Source organism: Nanorana parkeri, unplaced genomic scaffold, assembly GCF_000935625.1.
Source record: "Nanorana parkeri isolate BGI_ZX_2015 unplaced genomic scaffold, ASM93562v1 scaffold457, whole genome shotgun sequence".
NCBI classification, from domain to species: Eukaryota; Metazoa; Chordata; class Amphibia; order Anura; family Dicroglossidae; genus Nanorana; species Nanorana parkeri.
The window spans coordinates 1,034,342-1,055,846 of record NW_017306725.1 but is presented as its reverse complement, the minus strand read 5'-3'; the positions used below and the strand labels follow the sequence as shown (position 1 = coordinate 1,055,846).

The window sequence follows — 21,505 nt, the reverse complement described above, 5'->3', positions numbered from 1 at the left end:
CCCCCCAACTACCCACCTGGCAACCAAGCCCAACTTTGTGATTGGATGAATTTGTTAATCTTACAGCAATGTAACAATGTTTTCATTACTGTATGTACTTTGTAAAACTTTATAATAAAAGCTTTTTCGGAAAAAAAACGCTTGACACACTAAAATAGTGACAATTATATGATGCAGTTATACGAAAAAGTGAATCCTGGGATGAACACTAGCTATGAACAAATACGATTTTGCCATTGCATATCAGGGAATATTACTAGGACAACATCCTTAATTTTCCCTTTACTCTAGTTTTAATAAATTAGCACTAATGTCCCCTTAGGTGCCTAGAAATGGTAGACGTATGGCAGATTGCACTTCTATTAGTCGGAGCAGGCGTTCCTTATTCCTTACCGCTTTCAAGGATGCATAAAGCAATAAAGGCAATATGTACAGTGGATTCACAACCCAATAACCATTCAGGGGGTGACTAATAATAAGCATCATTGCTATAACATACATTGTTGAGAATAATAAGGCAGTACGTGAGTATATAAAATGAAGTGACAAAGGAAACCTTGTACAGCTTTTGAGAAACCTCAGCGAAGCACACGACTTGTTCTTTGATTGTGGCTCATGTAAACAGAGCAGCTCCTAGCTCTCTGTGCACAGGCTGTCAGCTGTCACACAAGGGCACAGAAGCTAATTGGTATTCTTCCTCTTTGTTTAAGCTATCAATCTAAGGAACTGTTTCATTTGCATACATTCATATTTTCAGAGGCAAGTTATATGAAAAATGCCCCACCTAAACCTCAAGTTGCATGCAGGCCACCACATAGTCTGACTAATTAGAAACTACCATGCCCTAAACTAATTAGTTATGCTACCAAGCCTGTGCTTCTGTCAAACAGTGCAAGCAATTAAGGCTTGTGTTCCCTGAACATCAGAGCTTTATTTACTGCCATCCATAAGAATAGAAATTCTCACATAGACAATTTCTTTCATCGGCTAGATTTTCAATAACATTCTGTTTCTATCTGTTATGCCGAGAATGCTAATGCCTTAAGGGCATAAGATCTGTCTTCTACAGAATATTTTTCATAAAACCAACCTTCGTTGAATACCAAATTCTATCTATTTTCTATTTTATTTTGTCATTTCCTAAGAACTATGTTTTTAACCTAGAGCAGTTTCAGCTTCCTCAAGCAGATTTAAATGAACCATTCCTAGGGGAGGAAGCCTTAGCCTATATTTCCATGTCCATAATTTTAAAGGAGGAAAAAAAAATTATCCTGCTAGTTCTAAACAGCAGACCTGCGCCTATTTTGACAATTCTCTTTTAATAAAATTTCCATTTTCTTTATGAGTCAGACTGTACCAGTGCACGATCAATTACTATAAAGAAAGCCCACAGTCAGAAACAAGGCACTCTAAGGTTATTATAATCTTGGTTTCAATAAGGTTTTGGCTGCTTTTGTGTACAACTACTTCTTACTGTTACCTTCAATAACAATTCTTTAAACAAGCCTAAAAACTATAAAGCAGAGCAGATTAAAAGTATTTACTTGGACACAACAGATACCTCATACATTTATACAAGGTTTACAGAAAAATATTAATTTCCCAAATTCATAAAGCAGCAAAATATTACCCACAATTATGCAGAATACATGTATACAGTGACACTAAGCTCCGGTGTTAAACCTAAAAAATGCATTCAAGTACCTTAACTATTAACAAAAATGTATCTTATTTGTGCATCACCCAGCTGTAGATCATCAAATCATCTCTGACTTGGTGCTTACACTTTCCTTCCTTCTGGAGGGTGGCTGCTTTTTGTTCCCCATGGTCCTCGTGTGTGTTGTAACGTAGCCACCGCACCAAGCTCCTGCCTGTGATATTGTATTTGAGCTTGGAGTGGTGACTACATTACAACACACACAGGAACCATGGGGAACCAAAGTAGCCTTCTGCAGAAGGAAGGACAGTGTCAGCACCAATTCAGAGATGATTTGAGGATCTACAGCTGAGTGATACACAAATAAGATACATTTTTGTTGTTAAGGCAGTTGAATGCATTTTTGGAGGTTTAACACCTGAGTTTAGTGTCACTTTAATATACATAAGTACTTGTGATCTAACGCCATGCAGAAGCACACTTGCACATGAGTTTCGCACATTTCTTACAATAAGAGTACATTTCTGATCTTGCCGATGTCAGAGACCTCGCATAGGGGCATCTATTAAGACCATTGAAATGCCAATAATGAAAGAAGTACCATTGACACAGCTGTTATTTTGAGTATTTAGACCAGCTAGACTCACCAAAAGAATATGATCACATCATTTATATTCTGATCGCGCACCAGTTATATACGACTATTTAAAAAAGATGAATAATAATGTACAGACCAGATGCAGTACTGAAATACTGAAAATCTATTACAATGTATTTTCACTAAAAGTACAAAAGGATTAATGTGTTCCATCAGCAAAAAGCTAATTAAATAATATACATTTTAAAATGCCATTTTACTGTGCATTACTTATTAGTCATGTCACATGGCAATCTACTAATTATAGATCAAACTATTTTTCTCAAGTAATTAGTCCCATATGGTCATGTCATTAAATAAAGCCAGTGTAGCTGAGGCTGAATATAGCTAATCTGAGCCTTTCCTAACAATCGCATCTTGGATTGCACCTTTCTGGAAGATTGGTTTCTCACGTCAAACCATGGTTGCTTAATGTGATCTGTGTTCCCTTTAAAGTTTAACTGTAGAGATTTCGGTATTTATAGAAAGTAAATCTCTAAAATAAGCCCTCATTGACCCCTGTAACTGCCTGCACTGTGGAGCAATGTATCCTCAAATTTCACAGCAGAAAAAATGAAATCAATTAAGTCTATCAGCAGCTCAGCTTCCCTTGCTCCTGGCAGTGACTTGGCAGCCTACCAACCTTCTAATCTCTAATCTAAACACATAGCAAATGTTCGAGGAGAAACAGGATGAGCTGCGCTACTGCAAACAAGGCTTAAACAAGCACTTCTGCTGTGGACTTTAAGGCTACAGCCCCTGCAGGTATAGAGGTAATTTATGGCTTTTTTAAGAATATGTTAATACTTGAATGTCCACAGCCTGGTCAAATGTCCATTTTAATGTTCCGTTTGCTGAAAAACATATCTCCAAGGAGAAAGAAAAAAAAACACCACCCTTGCAGTGGGGCTCCCTCCACACTGAAAGGGTAAAATGCTCATTTAGGTCTATGGTATTGGGTAAAGAAGTGTTACTTACCTGATCCCTGCTTCCGCAGCAGTCAGCGCTCCTCTCATCTCCCCTAAACTTTGGCTTGTGGACTTTCCATCTGCATACTCATGTATAATGCAGGACTATGGGGACTGCATTGTACTTGAGGAAATTAGATTGCTAGAGCGTAGGGAAAAGAGGTCGAGGGTTTTGGTCTCGGAGCCTGTGGGAGCAGGGATCCAGTAGGTAAGTGCTTTTCCCAGCTGTGCATATAGAACTGTTGGCTTAAGGCCTGCTTCTCACTGAGCGTTTTGTAGTGCTTTTTCTGCCTTAAAAAACGCCCAAAAAATATGCCCCCCAAAAATCCTTTTAATTTCTATGTCCCTGTTTACATCTGAGCGTTTTGTCACAATAAGCAAAACGCCTGTCCTGGAAAAAGTACATGAGTTTTTTTGGGGCATATTACAGCTCATTCTGGCCCCATAGACCCAATAGGAAACGCTTAAAAACACGTATTTGCTGTGTTTGTGTGCACATTTTATGCGTGTTTGCTCATTGACCTCTTGCCGTCCGCCCGTTAAGAAAAAACGGACGGCAGACTCGCATTTTAATACCACCAAAAGAAAGCTCTATCTGTCCCCCAAAAAGGGTATAAAATTAATTTCAGTACAGCGCTGCATGACGGAATAAATGTCAGTCAAAGTACAGCAGCGCTGAATACTGAAAAATGGCCTGGATGGGAAGGGGGTTTAACACCCCCGGATGTAAACTGGTTAACATCAATGAGCTTCAATCTGCTCATAAGAACGCGCAACCGGATTTATGCGCATAAAGCGTGTGTGAAACCGCACGTAAAAACGTGCAAAAAATGCTTTCGCCTAGGTGTGAACCAAGCCTGAAGCACAGAAACAGCCTAGAACATGCATACATTCCTCCAACTCTCCTGTGTCAGGTTTGACAGCTCTCAAAACATGGCATATGGGTTTCCTGACATCTACGGAGTAGGTCCTTGGGTGACAAGACAATAACAAAAAGTGACTAAAGAATGCTTCAATAAAACATTGAGGCACAGAATTGCATGTTAACCCCAAAACTGAATAAGCAACCTGCAGTGTGATAACAACTGTCCGACAATTTGCCAGTTTTGTTTGACCTGTCCTATTCAAAAGCAAAAGTAAAATGAGCCGTCATACCAGCTGAACCGTTCCTGTACTGTTTAGCAGCTCTTCAAGCACAATGAAGCCAAACTACTTGCAATGATATTTCAGTATACAAGGAATAGATGGCACCATGTGCAGATAAATTATATCTGTCTTGAAAGTAATTACTTTTGTGCATGTGGTCCAGCCAAGAGACCAATTTTCACATCAATTTCTTCTACATGCTGCAAGTCTAGACCCTAACACGCCCCTTCCTTATTTATATAAGAAACACTCCCAGCCCCCAGTCCTTTGTTTTCCGCTTACAAATGACAACAACAAGGGAGGCACATGCTATGGTCATTCTCTGCCTATATTAATGTATTTGCCACACCCCGATTGCCAAATTTTAGAAGCTGTAGTCAGAGTAGTGATATATAATGGTCAAGAAGCAGCTCCAGGCTATATACTGCTCTAACGGTACATATTTTAAAACCACACATGCACAAAAGGAATCATGGCAACCAGTTTGTAAATCTGTCAATATTCTAAAGATATTGAACAGGCTTTAAAACTACATTGCAGCCCAAGATTTCAGACCTGCCAAACTGCTGAAGAGGTGCAGAAGAAAGGGAACAACACAAATAGTTGTCCAAGTATACACCGATCGGCCAGAACATTATGAACACTGGCAGATGAAGTGAATAACATTGATTTTCTCGTTACAATGGCACCTGGAAGTGGGTAGGATATACTAGGCAGCAGATTAATATTTTGTCCCGAAAGATTTTGTGCCGTGAGTAAAAAAAAAAAAATGGACAAGTGTAAGGCTCCGAGCAACTTTGACAAAAGCCAAATTGTGATAGCTAGATGACTGGGTCAGATCAACTCCAAAATTGCAGCTCTTGTGGGATGTTCCCAGCCTGTAGTGGTTCAAGGAAGGGGAAAAAAGGCAAACTGATGACAGGGTCATGGGCGTCAAAGGCTCATTGATGCACGTGAGGAGAGAAGGCTGGACCGTGTAGTCTGATCCAATAGAAGAGCTACTGTAACTCAAATGTTGCCTGTTCTAATAATTCAGGATTTCTTTTACATCATGTGGATTGCCGGGTGCGTGTTTGTTGCTTACATGGGCAAGAGATGGCACCAGGATGCACTATGGGAAGAAAACAAGCCAGCAGAGACAATGTGATGCTTTGAGCAATGTTCGGCTGGAAAACCTTGGGTCTTGCCATTCATGTGGATGTTACTTTGACATGTACCACCTACCTAAACATTGTTTCTGACCAAGAACACCCCTTCATGGGAACGGTATTACCTGATGGCAGAAGCCTCCTTTCAAGAGCATAACACGTTCCCTGCCACACTGAGAAAATGGTTCAAGAATAATTTGAGGAACATAACAATGAGTTTGAGGTGTTGACTTGGCCTCCAAATTCTACAGATCTCATCCAATTGAGCATCTGTGGGATGTGTTGGAAAAACAAGTCCGATCCATGGAGGCCCCACCCTGCAACTTAAGGGATTTAAAAGGATCCGATACTGACCGCTTGGGGCTGGATACCACAACATACCTTCACAGGTCTAGTGGAGCCCATGCCATGGGTCAGGGCTGTTTTGGTGACAAAAGGGGGATCTACTCAATATTAGTTGGGTGGTCATGTTACAGGTTGCCGGTGTATATATTTCATAACATTCAATAACAACAAGTCAATACATTTCAAGGATTCAGAAAGCCCCGTTTCATCAGGGCTCTGGAATACTGCTTATGAGGAAAATATTCCAGATTCAAATTGGTTAAAAATTTGAGGTTTATAAGTTAATATTTGATGGGTTAAAAAGCAGGCTTCAGCAGCTGGTTTACACACCTGGAAAACAGAGGAAGACTGCCTTAAATGGGACTATAGGCGATTTCTAAATGATGGCATGCACGCTAAACAGAATTATTCTTTGTTAATATGTAGTCTCACAGAATATCACCACCTTCAAAATGTTGCTTCAAAATCTAACGAAGGAGCATTAGACAAAACTGTTCTTCAATAAACAATTTCTGCCCATTCTCTTATTCTTCAAATTTTTATTTTCAGCATGTAGAATATAATGTAACACAAGATTAAAGCGGAAAAGAATGATAAGTACTGGAAAAAAAAAAGAAAAATGACAAGACTCACCTTAGTTGAAAGTACTTTAAATGTACTTTGATCTGGCACAATTGAGTGAAACAGGAACAGCATTAAATTGTATATTTCTCCTGATGGTAGCTTCACATTTACATTTAACTATAAAAGAAGAACATTTTGAGTTAATACAGGCCATCACACAATGAAAGAAAACATATCATGCAGTCAGTATCATTATAGGAAACAAAATGAACAAGACATCGGATTTCTGTGACAATTCCTTCATTTTGTTGGCAAAAATGGATTTGCAAAGAAAATAGTCTTAATTAGGATTCAAGGTTAGTAGTAACTGCAACAAAATATACTGCAGCACAGGCATTCACTGACAGTTGCAGTGAGCAGGTGGTTCTTTTCATGTTTTGTAAATGCGCCTGTCAGACTGACATGAACTTGTGCTACTAACAAATAATCAAAGTACCAGCATTATAAAGAACGACATAGGGAGACAAATAATATGCACCTGTCAAATTTCTAAGAGTGGGCACAATGCTCCATACAAGAACAGGCCTAACTGGCTTGATGAGCCATTTACTTAGGAAAAAAAGTAATAAAATATACATACAATTTTTTTAAATATGGTAAAAGTTGTATGTAAGTCTACATGTAAGTGCAGTGGGGCTTCCTCCACAATGAAAGGGTAAAATGCTCATTTAGGTCTATGGCATCGGGTAAAGAAGTGTTACATACCTGATCCCTGCTCTTCTCATCGCCCCTACACTTTGGCTTGTGGACTCCATCTGCATACTCATGTATAATGCAGGACTATGGGGCCTGCATTGTACTGGAGGACATTAGATCGCTAGAGCGTAGGGGAAAAAGAGGTAGAGGGTGCTGGTCTTGGAGCCTGTGGGAGAAGGGATCCGGTCGGCAAGTGCTTTTCCCAGCTGTGCATATAGAACTGGTGGTTTAAGGCCTGCTTCTCACTGAGTGTTTTGTAGCGCTTTTTCTGCCCTAAAAAAATATGCCCCCAAAAAATCCTATTCATTTCTATGGCCCTGAAGCTTACCTGAGCTTTAGGTGAGAATAACTATTTTTGAACCTTTACACAAACGAGCACTTAACCCTTGCAGCGTGGGGGCAGCCCCACTGCAAGGGTTTTAAAAAAATTAAAAATTTCCTGCAGTACTTCTTTAAAGTAGAACTACCTGAATCTATTGAAAGTGCTGGTAAAGCTACTAAAACTTGCGACAATGCTTTTTTTTATTTATTTGGCACTAGACCTTTTAAAGGCCCATACCTACAGAAAGGTGGCACATAGCCTTTATTGAATCTCCCCCATCCCCAAATCTGCTTAACTTAAGCACACACAAAGCAACTGTACTCTTTCAGGTCTTTACTGAACACATTGGGGCCATTTATAAAGGAAAATTAATATTGCTATCTGCTCTCTTACAGTTACCGTAGTGTTTATTCCCCACGTGCAATGCATGTAACAGGTGATTAATAAAATGCAAAGAGCAGTGTGCAGCCTGTGATGTTTAATAGCGTAATCACTGCACAATGCTGCAGAAAGCATTGATAGGTTATGTGACTGGGATGGCCTCCACCGAGCTGACCACCCACTCCAATTTATTAGTTTGAATGGGGCCTCACTTTTTTTGGAGAAAGGAAAGAAAGAAAAGAAAGGAAAGAAAAGAAAAGAAAAAAGAAAGTGAAGAGGTGAGCACATTTGTAAATTACATCGCTGTCCTTCGTAGACCCCCCATTTTTTTTCCTTGTGTGCATAGGTCTCTTCAGGTAGGGCCACCGATTCTCAATTGAATCATGTTGCAGATTTCACACATTTTCAAAAAAAATGTTCTTGTGTTTAAAGGTGGCCACAAACCAGTTAAATTGTGCTTAGATTTACAGATATCTATGTGGCACAAGGGAGCACAGTGCAGATATAATATAACAAGCTGTTGAGATAACCTAGCTATTGGAAAACATTTTTTATTGATAAATGGCTCTTTTTCAGATTGGTCTAATGTTGAGAGTGGTGTTCCGCAAGGTTCTGTGCTGGGCCCCATACTGTTAAAACAGGTTTATTAATGATATTGGGGAGGGTGTTAATGGCCATGTTACTGTGTTTGCTGATGGTACTAAAATTGGGAGGGTAACAGACATGGGCTTCGATATTATAACATTACATGAGGACCTGGATAAAATAGAAGAGTGGGCGAATATATGGCAGATGAGGTTTCATGTTGAAAAATTTAAAAGTAATGCATTTTGTGGTTAAAACAGGCAAGAGGAATACATAATAATGGGTACTCCACTAGGGAAGTCAGAAATGGAAAATGATTTGGGGCTCATAGTAGGCCATAGATTGAATAACAGTTTGCAATGTCAGGCAGCGGCAAACAAAGCTAGCAGAGTACTGTAAAAAGGGAATGTACTGTAGAGACAAAGCTATAATTTTGCCACTTTATAGATCTCTGGTTCAGCCTCATATTGAATATGTGGTTCAGTTTTGGTCACCAATCCACAGAAAAGATGTTGTGGAGATGGAGAGAGTCCAGAGAAGGGAAACGAAACTAATTAAGGGGCTAGAGGGCCGAAAAATACGAGACGAGGCTGCTAAATTTGGACTTGTTCACGCTGGAAGTGAGGCGATTAACAGGGGAAATTATTTTAATGGACAAAATGTTTAGTGGTGATGGCAAAATCCGCAATAAAAACTTTTTAATGTAAGTTCCATAACAAAGACTAGAGGCCACCACCTAAAATTGGTGTAGAAAAGGTTTAACCACAGGGGGCGTATGGGAATCTTTTCAGTCAGAGCGAGTACATTTTGGAACTCTCTGCCATGAGCACTGGTATCAGCAGAGAGTATTGAATCATTAAAAAATCAATTAGATACCATCCTAAGAGGCCGTAACATACAGGGGTACAGGTACTATTAAAACCTAAGACGGCACAGGGGCTCATATACACACATGCACACACTTACACAGAAAGGTTGAACTCTATGGATCCGTGTCTTTATTCAATCTCAAATACTATGTAACTATAATTTGGGTTTAATGCTGGTGTGGATTCAGAGTTCGCAGGGAGGGATGCCTGTGACTGCTTGACTCATGGAGAGCATCTATAGTGGCTTTTAAACAATATAACAACTGTGGTAATTGGTGTGCAGCAACACGAATGCAAAATCTTTAGCATTTAGTTATGCAGGCATTATAATTATAAGGTTAAAAAAATGACAAAAGACAGTGGGGGGAATTTATCAAAACTTGACCAGGCAGAATCTGGAGCAGTTGCCCATAGTAACCAAACCGCTTCTCTTTTCATTTTATTCAGTTAAGGTTTGAAAAAAAGAAAGATAAAAGCTGATCGGTTACCATGGGCAACTGCTCCAGATTCTGTCTGCTCCAGTTTCGATACATTTCCCTCAATGTAATTCAGTGTTCTTACCCTACTTCAGAGCTGCAAAATGGTATTAGATGGTGCATCTATCATTTTGTAGCCCCGAATAAGGGGTAAAACCCAGGAAAAGCATAAACTTGCACCTTAACCTTTCCATGATGGAAGTTCTAGTCTAAAATAAAATGTAGTCACAAAAGCATTAGTGCACATTAGAGCCAGTGTGACAAAACGTTAATTACATAGCAGCTTCAATTAACACTGGCATCTTAGTTTAGGTTGAGAACCTGTGGTTTGAGTTACTCACCAGCTTCTTTTTTTTGGCATGGAATCCCCAACAATGAGATTCAACAGCAGCGGCTTCAATTTTTCTGAACTGCCGCAAGGTCAAAATGGAGGTGCCACTCTTTTGCAAATCGACTTCTCAATAGTTTTAGGGATGCACTATTACCGAGTACTTTCACAAGTACGCGTACTTATAAAAATGTCCCGATACTAAGCGTTGATAACGGCGCTTTAAATTTTTTAACTGAAGTAGCTGCCTGAGGTCCCAGGCTTGCTGGGGACCTCAACGACCTTCTTGTGAACCACGGCACCTGTTTACAGTGCCAGCTGCACATCTCCTCCTCTTTACTGGGAAACCCCACCGCCCACGAGACCCTCCGACCTCTGGTAAGACCCTGCACTGCCCGTCTGAGACCCTGAAGACATCAGGCTGCCACCCCGGAGCAACACCGAGTATGTAGTTTCATATTATTCTGCATTGCTGTATAATGTATTACTGGTATTTGTAGTCCTCTACAGCTGATAGTGTTCTGCATTGCTGTGTAATGTATTGCTGGGATTTGTAGTCCTCTACAGCTGGTAGTATTCTGCATTGCTGTGTAATGTATTGCTGGGATTTGTAGTCCCTCTACAGCTTGGAGTCAGTGGCTGAACTACCAGGGTCACAGTGGTTGCAGCTGCGACCGGGCCCTGGTGCATCACCACTGCCCTAAAATCGTTAGTAGGCATGCACCGATACCAAGTACAGTACTCAGTACAAGTCAAAAGTTAGGAGGCAGCTGTCATTTGTAAGGAACACACAGAGCTCCGGGATTTGTACATCTCTGTTTTAATGTATGATTTTGTTTTTATAAATATAAATAAAGGGATGCACAGATACCAGTTTTGCGAGTACGAGTACTGGTACTTGCCCAACTACTTACAAGTACGAATACTGATACATTTTTGTTTTATCATGTGACAGTTTTTCCAAATCAATACCAACTAATGATTTCAGGACAGTGGTGGATCGCCAGAGCCAGGTCCCAGCTGCAAACACTGCAACCCTGGCAGTTCTCATGAAAATGCCAAGTATTCGCATTGGTACTCGAAAAGTATCGGTGCATCCCTAATCGTTAGTCTGTATTGTTTTAGAAAAACTGTCACATGACACTAAAAAAAAAAAGTAATTGGTATCAGCAAGTACTCGAGGAAGGTATCGGTACTCATACTAGGTCTTGAAAAAAATGGTATCCATGCATCACTAGTTTGTTTATTGATTATACATTCCTTGGCGTAAAGCTGGCCAAATACTGCTTGAATTTCAACAGATTCCTGCTGAATCAGCCAAACTTCGAGCCATGGGTGACCCTGCTGGCACCCCTCTCTTGACAAAAGTTGATTTTTCAATAGATTTTAAACAGGGAAAAGCTTGCCCTAAATTTGCACATTGCTATATGTCACAGAGTTGGGAATTTAGATAATTTTAAGTTAGACACCAGAAGTGCCTTGTCACCTACTAACTGGAAAGTGTGCTGGGGAATTATGTGCGTGTATATATAGATCGTTCTGGGTGAAATGACTAACAATGTCCTGCTTCCTGACGCACAGAAAGGAATGTCTAAGCTCCACACATGCTTTCATATAAGTGTATGTTCCACAAAGGTGGAGGTCAACCCTTTAAAACATGCAGATGAATTCATTTCACCGTCTTTATAGGAAAATAGATAAGACAAAAAGCACTTAAAGAAACCATTAGTGCATTCTTTCTAATGCATTTCTTTAACTGTCACTTCATTTTACTGAAGCATCCATTAGATTCCGTCTAAATATTACCAGCTAATGTAATCATTACAGTAAGCTCAAGTAACCCCGAACACCTTGTGGTAACGCACACCGATTTCTCACAAACTGAATTTACCCCCTCCTTTCACATAGGCTGTTTGACCTAAATTATATATTTAAAATAAAACTGGACAGCAATCCAGGAGAACAATAAAAAATATTCTGAGGTTTCAGATACTTATAAGTAAAGATGTTTAAAATCATATCCTCACAACAGAACAGAATTAGCACATTCATCTGTGACAAAGTTTATGTATCTCTTTGCAGTAATTCTCTAGGATTCTGCATAAATAGCTCCTTAAATGCAATCCAGTTTTATGCAAGTCAAAATAAAGAGCTTTGTTAAACAAAAACATTTTCCATTGACAAATCTTTGCACAACAGAAGTCCAGAAACATAAAACACGTTTAAAAAAAGAACTATGGGGCGAGTAAAATACACTCATCCCCACAGTTAGAGCCGACGTGCGACATTGAAACTGTCACATGTCGGCTCTATAGAGATCAGGAAGTGAGCGAACACATACCGTCGCTTGCTCACTTCCCGATCATCTCCCTGCAGAGAGCCGTGACCGTCAGTCACCACTCCAGGTATGTATTCCCCTCTCCGATCCTCCTGTGCTGACTGGAGGGATGGACGGAGAGGGGGCGGGCAAAGCAGGCTCTGCCACTAGATAGGCAGAGCCAGCTGTCAATCAGCCAGCGGGGTGGATCGCCACAGTATTGTCGGGATTCGACCCCGCTGCAGCGCTCTCAGCATATTGCGGGCAATACAGAGTTTTGGGTCCCAGAAAGTCAGTGGTATATGTCCTCCCGTGACCCTAAAGAGAGCTAAGGGTGAAAAAAGGTTACCCCACAGTACTCTTTTAAGTGTATAATGTTAACGGGTATACCCCCAATATGTTGAACGTTACAGAAAATTGTGTGTAAGGTCCTAATTTTGTATGTAATTCATATGGTCCCAAGCATGACATATAGTTCAAATGGAACAGATCTGAGGGTGGAGAAGGGGCTGGCAGTTCTAGTGGTACTGATGTCTTTTGGAAAAAGATAAACCATCTACTAAGCAATACTACTGCTCATCACTGTATGGTCCAAACTGCAGGGCAGACAAAGCAGGAAAGTATCCAGGTCCAAGATATGTCTATTATCTGCAACATATCTGTTCACAGGGTATTGCAAACATTTCTGGGGGGGTGATCTGATGACAAAGTTAACAGCACTTCACATCAAGAACATGTTCACAGTACAGGGACAGTAAAAGAGTAGGCAAAGGTGAGATTATGAGGCAAGATCCGGGCTTCTATAAGCCGAAATAATTTACAACTCCCCAAGCTGGTATAGGTATGTGTGGGTATTTATAGTTAATAGTCAGGGTCTTTGTTACAACCCATTAGCAATAACTGCAGTACATAGCATTCTGCAAATAGTTGCTCAGCAACTACAAACCATTCAGGCCCTGTGGAGACAAAGCATCCCCTGTCTCCACTCTACCTCCCAACTGGGAATAATACTTTAGTTTGTAGTATACAGTGCACCGTGGAGTACCAAGCTAGTCTATAACAAACTTGGGAAGGCCATTTTTGTGTGTGGGTAAAGGGGAGTAGAGTGGTGGTTTTCTCCATGTTCACATCTCAAAAACATTGCTCCATTTTAATAACATTTATTCCTATGGCAGAATCTTAAACACATACAACAAATATACATACTGGTTGCCTGAATGTCGCAGTCCTGACCTTAACATTGTTGAAAAGCTGAATATATATAAGAAGTTGCATTAATCATTTGGAGGAAGGGAATAGCTTAACAGAAATTCATAAAATATCAGCAAGCCTTTTGCTAACCACAATTGTTGGCTGTAACAAATAATTGCTAGTATATCATGTATGAACAGAGCCACTAACATGTCATGTAAACAAAGATGGCTTTTAAAATCTGTAGATAAATTATAGAAAAAAAAATGAACTGCAATGATTAATATTGTAATACAGCAGGGAGATTTTGCCACAGTACTTTCCATAAGCATGTGTCAAAATAAAAACAAAGTAAAAACACAACCAACCGTTAAAGAATACCTAAAGCAAAAATATAATATATTGCAGTTTACTGATACTTCGTAGTGGTGGCTGCATTTGTTTTCTCTGTTTTTAGGCTTTTTTTCCCCTTATTTTTATCTGGTGATCCGGCCAGAAAGTTTGTTATTTTTTTAGCTTCCTGTAACAAGCGAAGCTGACCAGCAAAAATGGCAGATAGAGTGTTGTGAAAAACCATTTAACACTGTCAAGGTCAGCTTGAATTCATTTAAGTAAAACCTTTAACCTCAAAATGGAGAAAAAAAAAACTGCTGTTCTAACTGCTATACAAGTGTTAGCTGGAGTTTGGATCTAATTTGTTAGTCCATGTAAATCTGTCAGTGCATCTAGCACTATCCTCTCCACAGAGACCATATTGATGTCTAAGGATGGCTCCATTGCTCCTCCATAGAGGATAGACAGGAAGTGCATTACTGGCTGGATCATCAGATAAAAATAAAGGGAACAAAAGTTTAAAAAACAAAAACTAATTCAGCCACCACATGTAAGGGATGGCAAGCTGCAATATACACATTTTTTGTTTTTGAGTTTAGGTACGCTTTAACCTGAAGAAAAAAAAAAATCACATGGCATATGGGTTACAAACCATTGTATAATGGGATGCAAGACGTCCATTGTTTCTAGTGATCTGTAGGGTTGGAAAACCTCTTGAGTAAGCTTTAGGTTTCTACTAATTCAGCAGAGATAAGATAAGCCACACTACACCACCTATGGGGAAACATAGGGAGACAACTTGACAAGCCCTGAATAGTGGATGTGAATGTCAGATAAATGGAGGCTCTGCCAAGAGTTAAATTGCTTGTAAGTTCCAAGGTATACTGTCAGCTTTACATAGCAGCATTTTAGAACTGTATAGCTGCTGGATTTCTAGAACATTGGGCTATACATGGAAATATTACAAATGAAGCCTGTGCACCCTGAAAAAGATCACTTCATAATTGTAAGCTCCTGCAAGCAAGCAGTTTGCATAACAATGTTCCAGTCTCCTAAATTGCTGCCCAAACACTGTCTAATCAAGTTGCCTGGTGTTCTTTCTCAGGGAGTCTGTTTGTGTGATAATAGAAGATTCCTGGAATATATTAGCATCTAATGCTGAGAAACATGCTAATCTTGGGATACCTGCACGACTGAAATCTTAAAATGAAACCATAGTGGATTATTTTTCATGCCATTCTCATTCCAAGTTTTTATTGTTATATTTATCCAAAAGTAATTATCATATGACTTCTACATTATTCCTTCTCACAGTTTAATACTTTTAGTTACTGGCTTTTAGATATAGATCTGTAAACGTATCTAATCCCAAAAAATGTAATATATTCATTGTATGTAGTCCTAAAATGTGGTGGCTGCTCATTTATTGTCCAGTCACAGGCTAGGACAGTGCTTAGACCAGGCTAAATTGCTCAACTGAAAGAGTTCACAAACATGTATGCTTATGTATTACTTTTAAAGGAGAACTATGGGGTTAAGGCTTTTCCCCATAGTTCTCCTTAGGGTAACGGGAGGACACAAACTAGCGACCTCCCGTCACCCTAGGCTCAGTATACCGCGAGCAGTACCTCGCGGTATACTGAGACGCCCTCGAGAGGTGAGCGAACGCCGGTATGTGTTCCCTCACCTCCCGATCTACTGAGCCGACCTGTGACACAGGTCGGCTAGAACTATGAGGTGAGTGAAAAGCAAGGTATGCAAAGAATACAAAGCCAGCAATTAAATAGCAGTATGTGTTTGTAGATTATCATTACTAAACATTTCTAAGGGTGCCTTTGCTGTTATTTTACAGATATGGGTAAAGTTCCTCTTTAAAGATAAAAAGGGCTGAGATAATAAATGTGGCCATACACGTAATATTATTATCATTCAACATATCAACAAAAATTACGTTTTTAAACAAAATACATTTAAATTAAATATTTAAATAAATGATTTATTTTTACGTGTATGGCCAACTTGCTGTGGCAAAAATGCTGCTCCAGACTTGTCCTGGTGTTGGCCACATGTCTGAAGTCTTTGGAACTTGTTCATTTAAACTTTGCTGAAAGGGAGATCCCACTTCAGATTGCCTTGTCCTACAGTAATCTTGTAATCCAGTGCCTAGGCCTTCAGACAATACTAGTAATGGCTAAAACTGGAGGGAGCATAGAGCAACAGATTCTCAGGGCTTGTTCACACCAAATGCAGACCATTTTTCCCGGCCTAAAATGGGCTTTCAGTGCATTCCAGGGTGTCTGCATGCATTTTGGTGCGTTCAAGAGCAGAAAAAAAATAGGACATGCTGCAGTTTTTTTTACATGCTCTAGAACTGAACACTCTGGTGTGAACTAGAGCCCAAAATACCATTGGAATTCATTGGACGCAGTTTTGATCTGTTCCGTAACTGCTCTGCACCTGCTCTGCGTTTGGTGTGAACTAGCCCTCAGGGAAAGTCAAATATATCATCATCCTCTGCATTTTGTGTGACTGTAGACATATTACAATATGTTTAATAATAAACAGTTGAGTAATGCAGGTTCTATTTTTCTTAGTTACAGTAACACAATTTTTCAGCACAAGCCCCTGAGAGATCTACTCTTCATCAGATTAAAGCAGCAATGATTCACAGATTTAACAATCTGTGAAAGAGTAAAAAAAAAAAAAAAAAAAAGAGTTGGTTATGGAATGAAATGAGTCAATAAGGTAAGAATGATTATGAAGTAACTGCTAAGAAAACAAAACTAATATCACGTGTACACCAATCCATATGCAGTAACGAGCCATTTTTTGGGGGCATGCATGCATTTATGTACATGATATGTGCACATATTTTGTTCATTAGGCAAATTGAGAGCGAAACATTCAGAACAGGTATATGTATGGTGCAGATATGTTAAACATGCACTAAACTGCATCACCACATTCATTTTGGTACATTTGCCATTGCTTTCAATAGGTCAGCATGCCATTAATACACAAAAATGTAGCTCGTCTTGTATATTAAAAATGCAATAAGCTGCCATGCAGAGACGTGAACCAGCCACACAGAAATAAATGGGATTTCTACTTGAATTTTGAAGCAGTAAAAATCATGCGTTTTACTGAAGGAAAATGGACTTGGGTTCTCAGATTGACATTAAATCCATTATGTTTTGGATCAAATAGAATGATTATTTATCCAAAGGTTTTTCTTTCCGGAGAGGTACTAAAAATTTTCAGTCATCTTTATTTAACCATTTCAGCAAGACTAACATAGTTTTATGTTAACAGTTCACATAGGTCAGCTTTTAAGACACACTGGATGTGTTTCTCACCGAAAAAATATTTGGCATGTCTAGTTATAATGATTAAATACTGTATATTAGAGGGTTTCTTCCTGATAGCAATTCTCCAAGTCACTCTCAATAAGGGTGCCAGTGCAAAGTGTCTCCCACTTCATTCGCGTCACAGCGGCATTCATTTCTACAATACCTAGAATTAGTGCTGTGAACTATTCTCGACGTGTACTACAGTATGTAAGAATCAATGTATAATCTGATAGGTAGTAAAGGTAGTAATCTGCAGCAAGTCATTATTACAAAAAAACTGTTAGTATTTATATACAGGTTACTTATATCTGCCATATTTTATACCTTGTGAAAACAAATTATGCTGTCAAGCCCATATATGCATATTGTGGCCGGTGTGGAGCTTTGGTGTCTTATGTATATTGTATGAGGTGTTGGCAGGTTCAGAAATACAGTTTAAGAACACACTACTGCAAAACTTTCTTCCAAGAAGCAAGCCTCAAGGAAAGGAGTTAATTAAGGAAGTCCCTACATCAAAAGGGACACAGCATTAGGAAATGTGTTTATCCACCTTGAAGAAAACTCTGAAGCTATGAAAAAACACATATTGAGGGCCATTCTTCTTGAATGCAGTGATCATTACTAGTGTCTGAAATAAGAAATGTGTGCTGTGACACCACCACCATCTCCTGTTTTCTGCCCAGTGTTGGGAAAATGTAAAAGGACCTGATAACAGCCAGCAAGGTGGTGGGCAGCTATTGTATTTGTATACCATGAGTGACACTAAACTCCGGAGTTCAATCTTAAAAATGCATTCGAAGGCCCTAACTATTATCACTCAGCTGTAAATCCTCAAAATATCTCTGAATTGGTGCTGACACTGTCCTTCCTTCTGGAGGGTGACTACTTTTGTTCCCCATGGTCTCTGTGTGTTGTAAAGTAGCCACTGCTCCAAGCTCACTCCTGCGATGGACTACAATCTTAATACAAATTTATAAACGAAACATGAGATTGTAGTCATTCATGGGAGTGAGCTTAGAGTGGTGGCTACTTTACAACACTCAAAGACCATGGGGAACAAAAGTAGCCACCCTCCAGAAGTAAGGACAGTGTCAGCACCAATTCAGAGATGATTTGAGGATCTACAGCCGAGTGATACACAAATAAGATACATTTTTGTTAATAGTTAAAAATACATTCAAGTACCATAAGATTTAACGTCTGAGTTAAGTGTCACTTTAAAGGAAACGTATAGTCTTTTTGTACATATTAAGTCAGGACTAAAAAAAAAAAAAAGTTGCTGTAAATTAGAAGACAGCCAAGCAGTCTGTAAAAGTAATGGGTGCTGCAATAGCCAATAGCTATTTTATACTTGTTACTTGTTCCGATTCACATAGCACAAGCTAAAAGAATTTAAAAAACAATTAAAATAATTTTGCAGTTTAAATTGTTTTTAGTTGGGTTAGGGTTTTAAGGGTTAAAATTTCTTTGCGCTTCTATTTCTTTGAAATGTTAGGAGGGGCTGTGAAGGGTCTTGTCCATTGTATGTTAATGAAGCGTATCAGATAAACACAATGAATATATATCACACAAATCTAGGAATATGTTTTACCTATTGTTTTTTGCCTGCACTATATTCATCTAAAACAGAGCCCACTGAAAATAAATAATCATTAAACTGTTCATTCATATGAAAAATGAAACAAACTGCTAATATTCAGAGATATAAAACACATTACCTCTCTTTCAGCGAATTGTACGTGTATGTCTTCTTTCTGTACATTCTTGATCATTAATGAAACGATGACCTGAGACTCTGTTTGATACCAGTCGTGTCTAGAAGATGATTTTTAAAAAAAGCAGTATTTAAATGGGGTCTTATGCTTCACTATCAATGTATGACGTCATCAATGTAAAGAGAACAAAAAAAACAAAGTTACAATGGAACTAGAGCACAGCATTTCAGTCACTAACTCCAATGTCCACATGATGGTGGGTGCACCAGTCAATCTTCTACCTTCATTATGGAAGTTTACCACATACAACAACTAAGTAGTCAAGCTGCCTCTTATGCCAGCAATAATTTGGTGTTGGCTTTGTATCACTCCTATAAGCATTAGAACAACTTACATCACTGGACAGTCCAAGTGTCTAACTCCATACAACTAAAATTAATTTGCATTATATCACATTTAGGGTTAGGATTAGGATAAGGATAACTGTTCTGGACAACAGTTATATTTCAGGTTTAAAAATAAATCTCAAAACGTATTTACACTTTTGCAGCCAAACTGGGATAACAACTACTTTACACGTGTTACATGTTCCCATTCGCATAGCATAACTTCCTTTCCCATGATGTTTCTCCAAAACAAACTCCAGGACTGAAACGTCCTGCTTAGTTCTCATTGTCTGGGGGGATGGTTGCAAATATCTAACTGTCTGTACTAAGCTGGGGGATTTCATTATCATATGATGAGCAGGCCTGTAAGGAAAGTTGTCCCTCAGTCTGCTCCCTTGTCAGCTCACAGACTTCTATCCCAACCACTAGAAGCTGCCTGTAGAATCCTATGTATAATCCTCCAAAGAAACCGCTAAGAAAACATAAGAAATCTTACATAAAATTAAATTTCAGGTATGCTGTGTGAATGGCAAAACATAAACATATAGAGGCAGTTTCTCATATTTGGCTGCACAAGGAAATGCACTTTAAGCATAAAGGGGATAAAGAGTATGTATGGGTGTTTAAGACAGTCAGAGGATGAGTGTAAGGTTAGAAGTCAGTGTGTGGAGAATCACTTTTTTCACTTGTTCTCATTGTGAAGTCTGGTGCCATGTTCTTGGAGATGAGAAGCAACATACTATCATATATAGACTTACTGGTATATAGGGCTTTATTATCTAAAAAATAGGCTTAGCATACTGACCCACAAAATGTAATTTGATTTCATTTCTCTGAGCATAGAGATATCAATAACATACAAGCATATACACGTCAGCACTTGTAAAGGCATAGCATAGAAATCAGTTTACGATTTATTAAAAATACAAAGGGCGTTGGGCAATAGAACTGATTTCACTGCTTTGCATCACACTGGTTCCATGTCTGCTTTTAGACGAGGAGTAAGGAAGGTAAAACATATGCCCAGCATAAACCAAGTGAACAATTCTACCTATAAAAAGCAGTGTGTAGATCTTTCATTTAATTCAAGAGGAAAGCAGCCAGATTTTACATTCTAATAACGAGTCCAAGGACAACTGCTTCCGTGGGCATATGTCACTATTCAACATTCTACCAATTATAATATTAATGCAAAACACATGATATATCATATAAATGGTTGATTGCCTATTCCTTAAGATATTAGTAGACACATAGAGATTCAAAACTGCATTTAATATACTCAAGTGCCAGTATTATAGCAAACAAAAAGCGTAAACAAAAAAAAAAACTCAGCTTTTTGAAGAACATCAGCAAAGAAATGCAGTACATTTACTGACATTTAAAAGCAATGATCATTAAGCTTTTAAAAACATCTCTCTCGCACATTTCTGCTGAAGATTAGCCTTTAGAAAACAAAATCAACCAAGTCTATAAGCAAGTTAATATGAAAATCCTTGCCATTTCGCTTACTTTAGAAGTCAATACTAAACCATTAAGTGGCACAACAGTGCAGACTAGTGGCCAAATGTCCACAGTGCTGAATACAATACCAACTTCTATATTCATTTAACCTGCAGGCAGTTTCCTTTTAATCCACAAAAGTATATTGAGAACATTACAAATATAATGATAATGTGTGTTTAATTATTTTCAATTACATTAAACACTGCAAATGGTAAAACAATGAGGCCTTCTGTGTATTCAAATCATTGTCCTGCATTTCTCTCCAAACTCGACGCACAAAAGGAGGAAAAGCAGATTAGCAAAATAACATGGTTCTCTCCTACAAAATCATTATTGATTCCATTCTATGTTTAATCATTGTACAATTACAAACTGGCTTAGGATGAAAGTGTACCTGTTACCTGCACATAGCAGATGAAGAGATTTGCTAGAAAAAAAACTTTATGAAAATTCAATCTCCTGCCAAGGCACAAAAGCTGTCACTGGTTTCTATTGAACGGATTATTGATATATATATATATCTAT

The 21,505-nt window shown here is 38.8% G+C and overlaps 1 protein-coding gene across 1 annotated transcript in view; it reads right to left on the bottom strand.

Annotated features, from left to right (window-relative positions):
• SUGT1 (SGT1 homolog, MIS12 kinetochore complex assembly cochaperone) overlaps positions 1-21,505 on the bottom strand; it is an 88,813-nt gene that overhangs the window by 20,470 nt on the left and 46,838 nt on the right. The window contains exons 9-10 of the mRNA XM_018560475.1: positions 19,092-19,188; positions 6,535-6,642 (exon numbers count right to left, since the gene is read on the bottom strand). Coding sequence (XP_018415977.1) covers positions 6,535-6,642; positions 19,092-19,188 — 205 coding nt within the window. The remainder of the gene's footprint in view (positions 1-6,534; positions 6,643-19,091; positions 19,189-21,505) is intronic.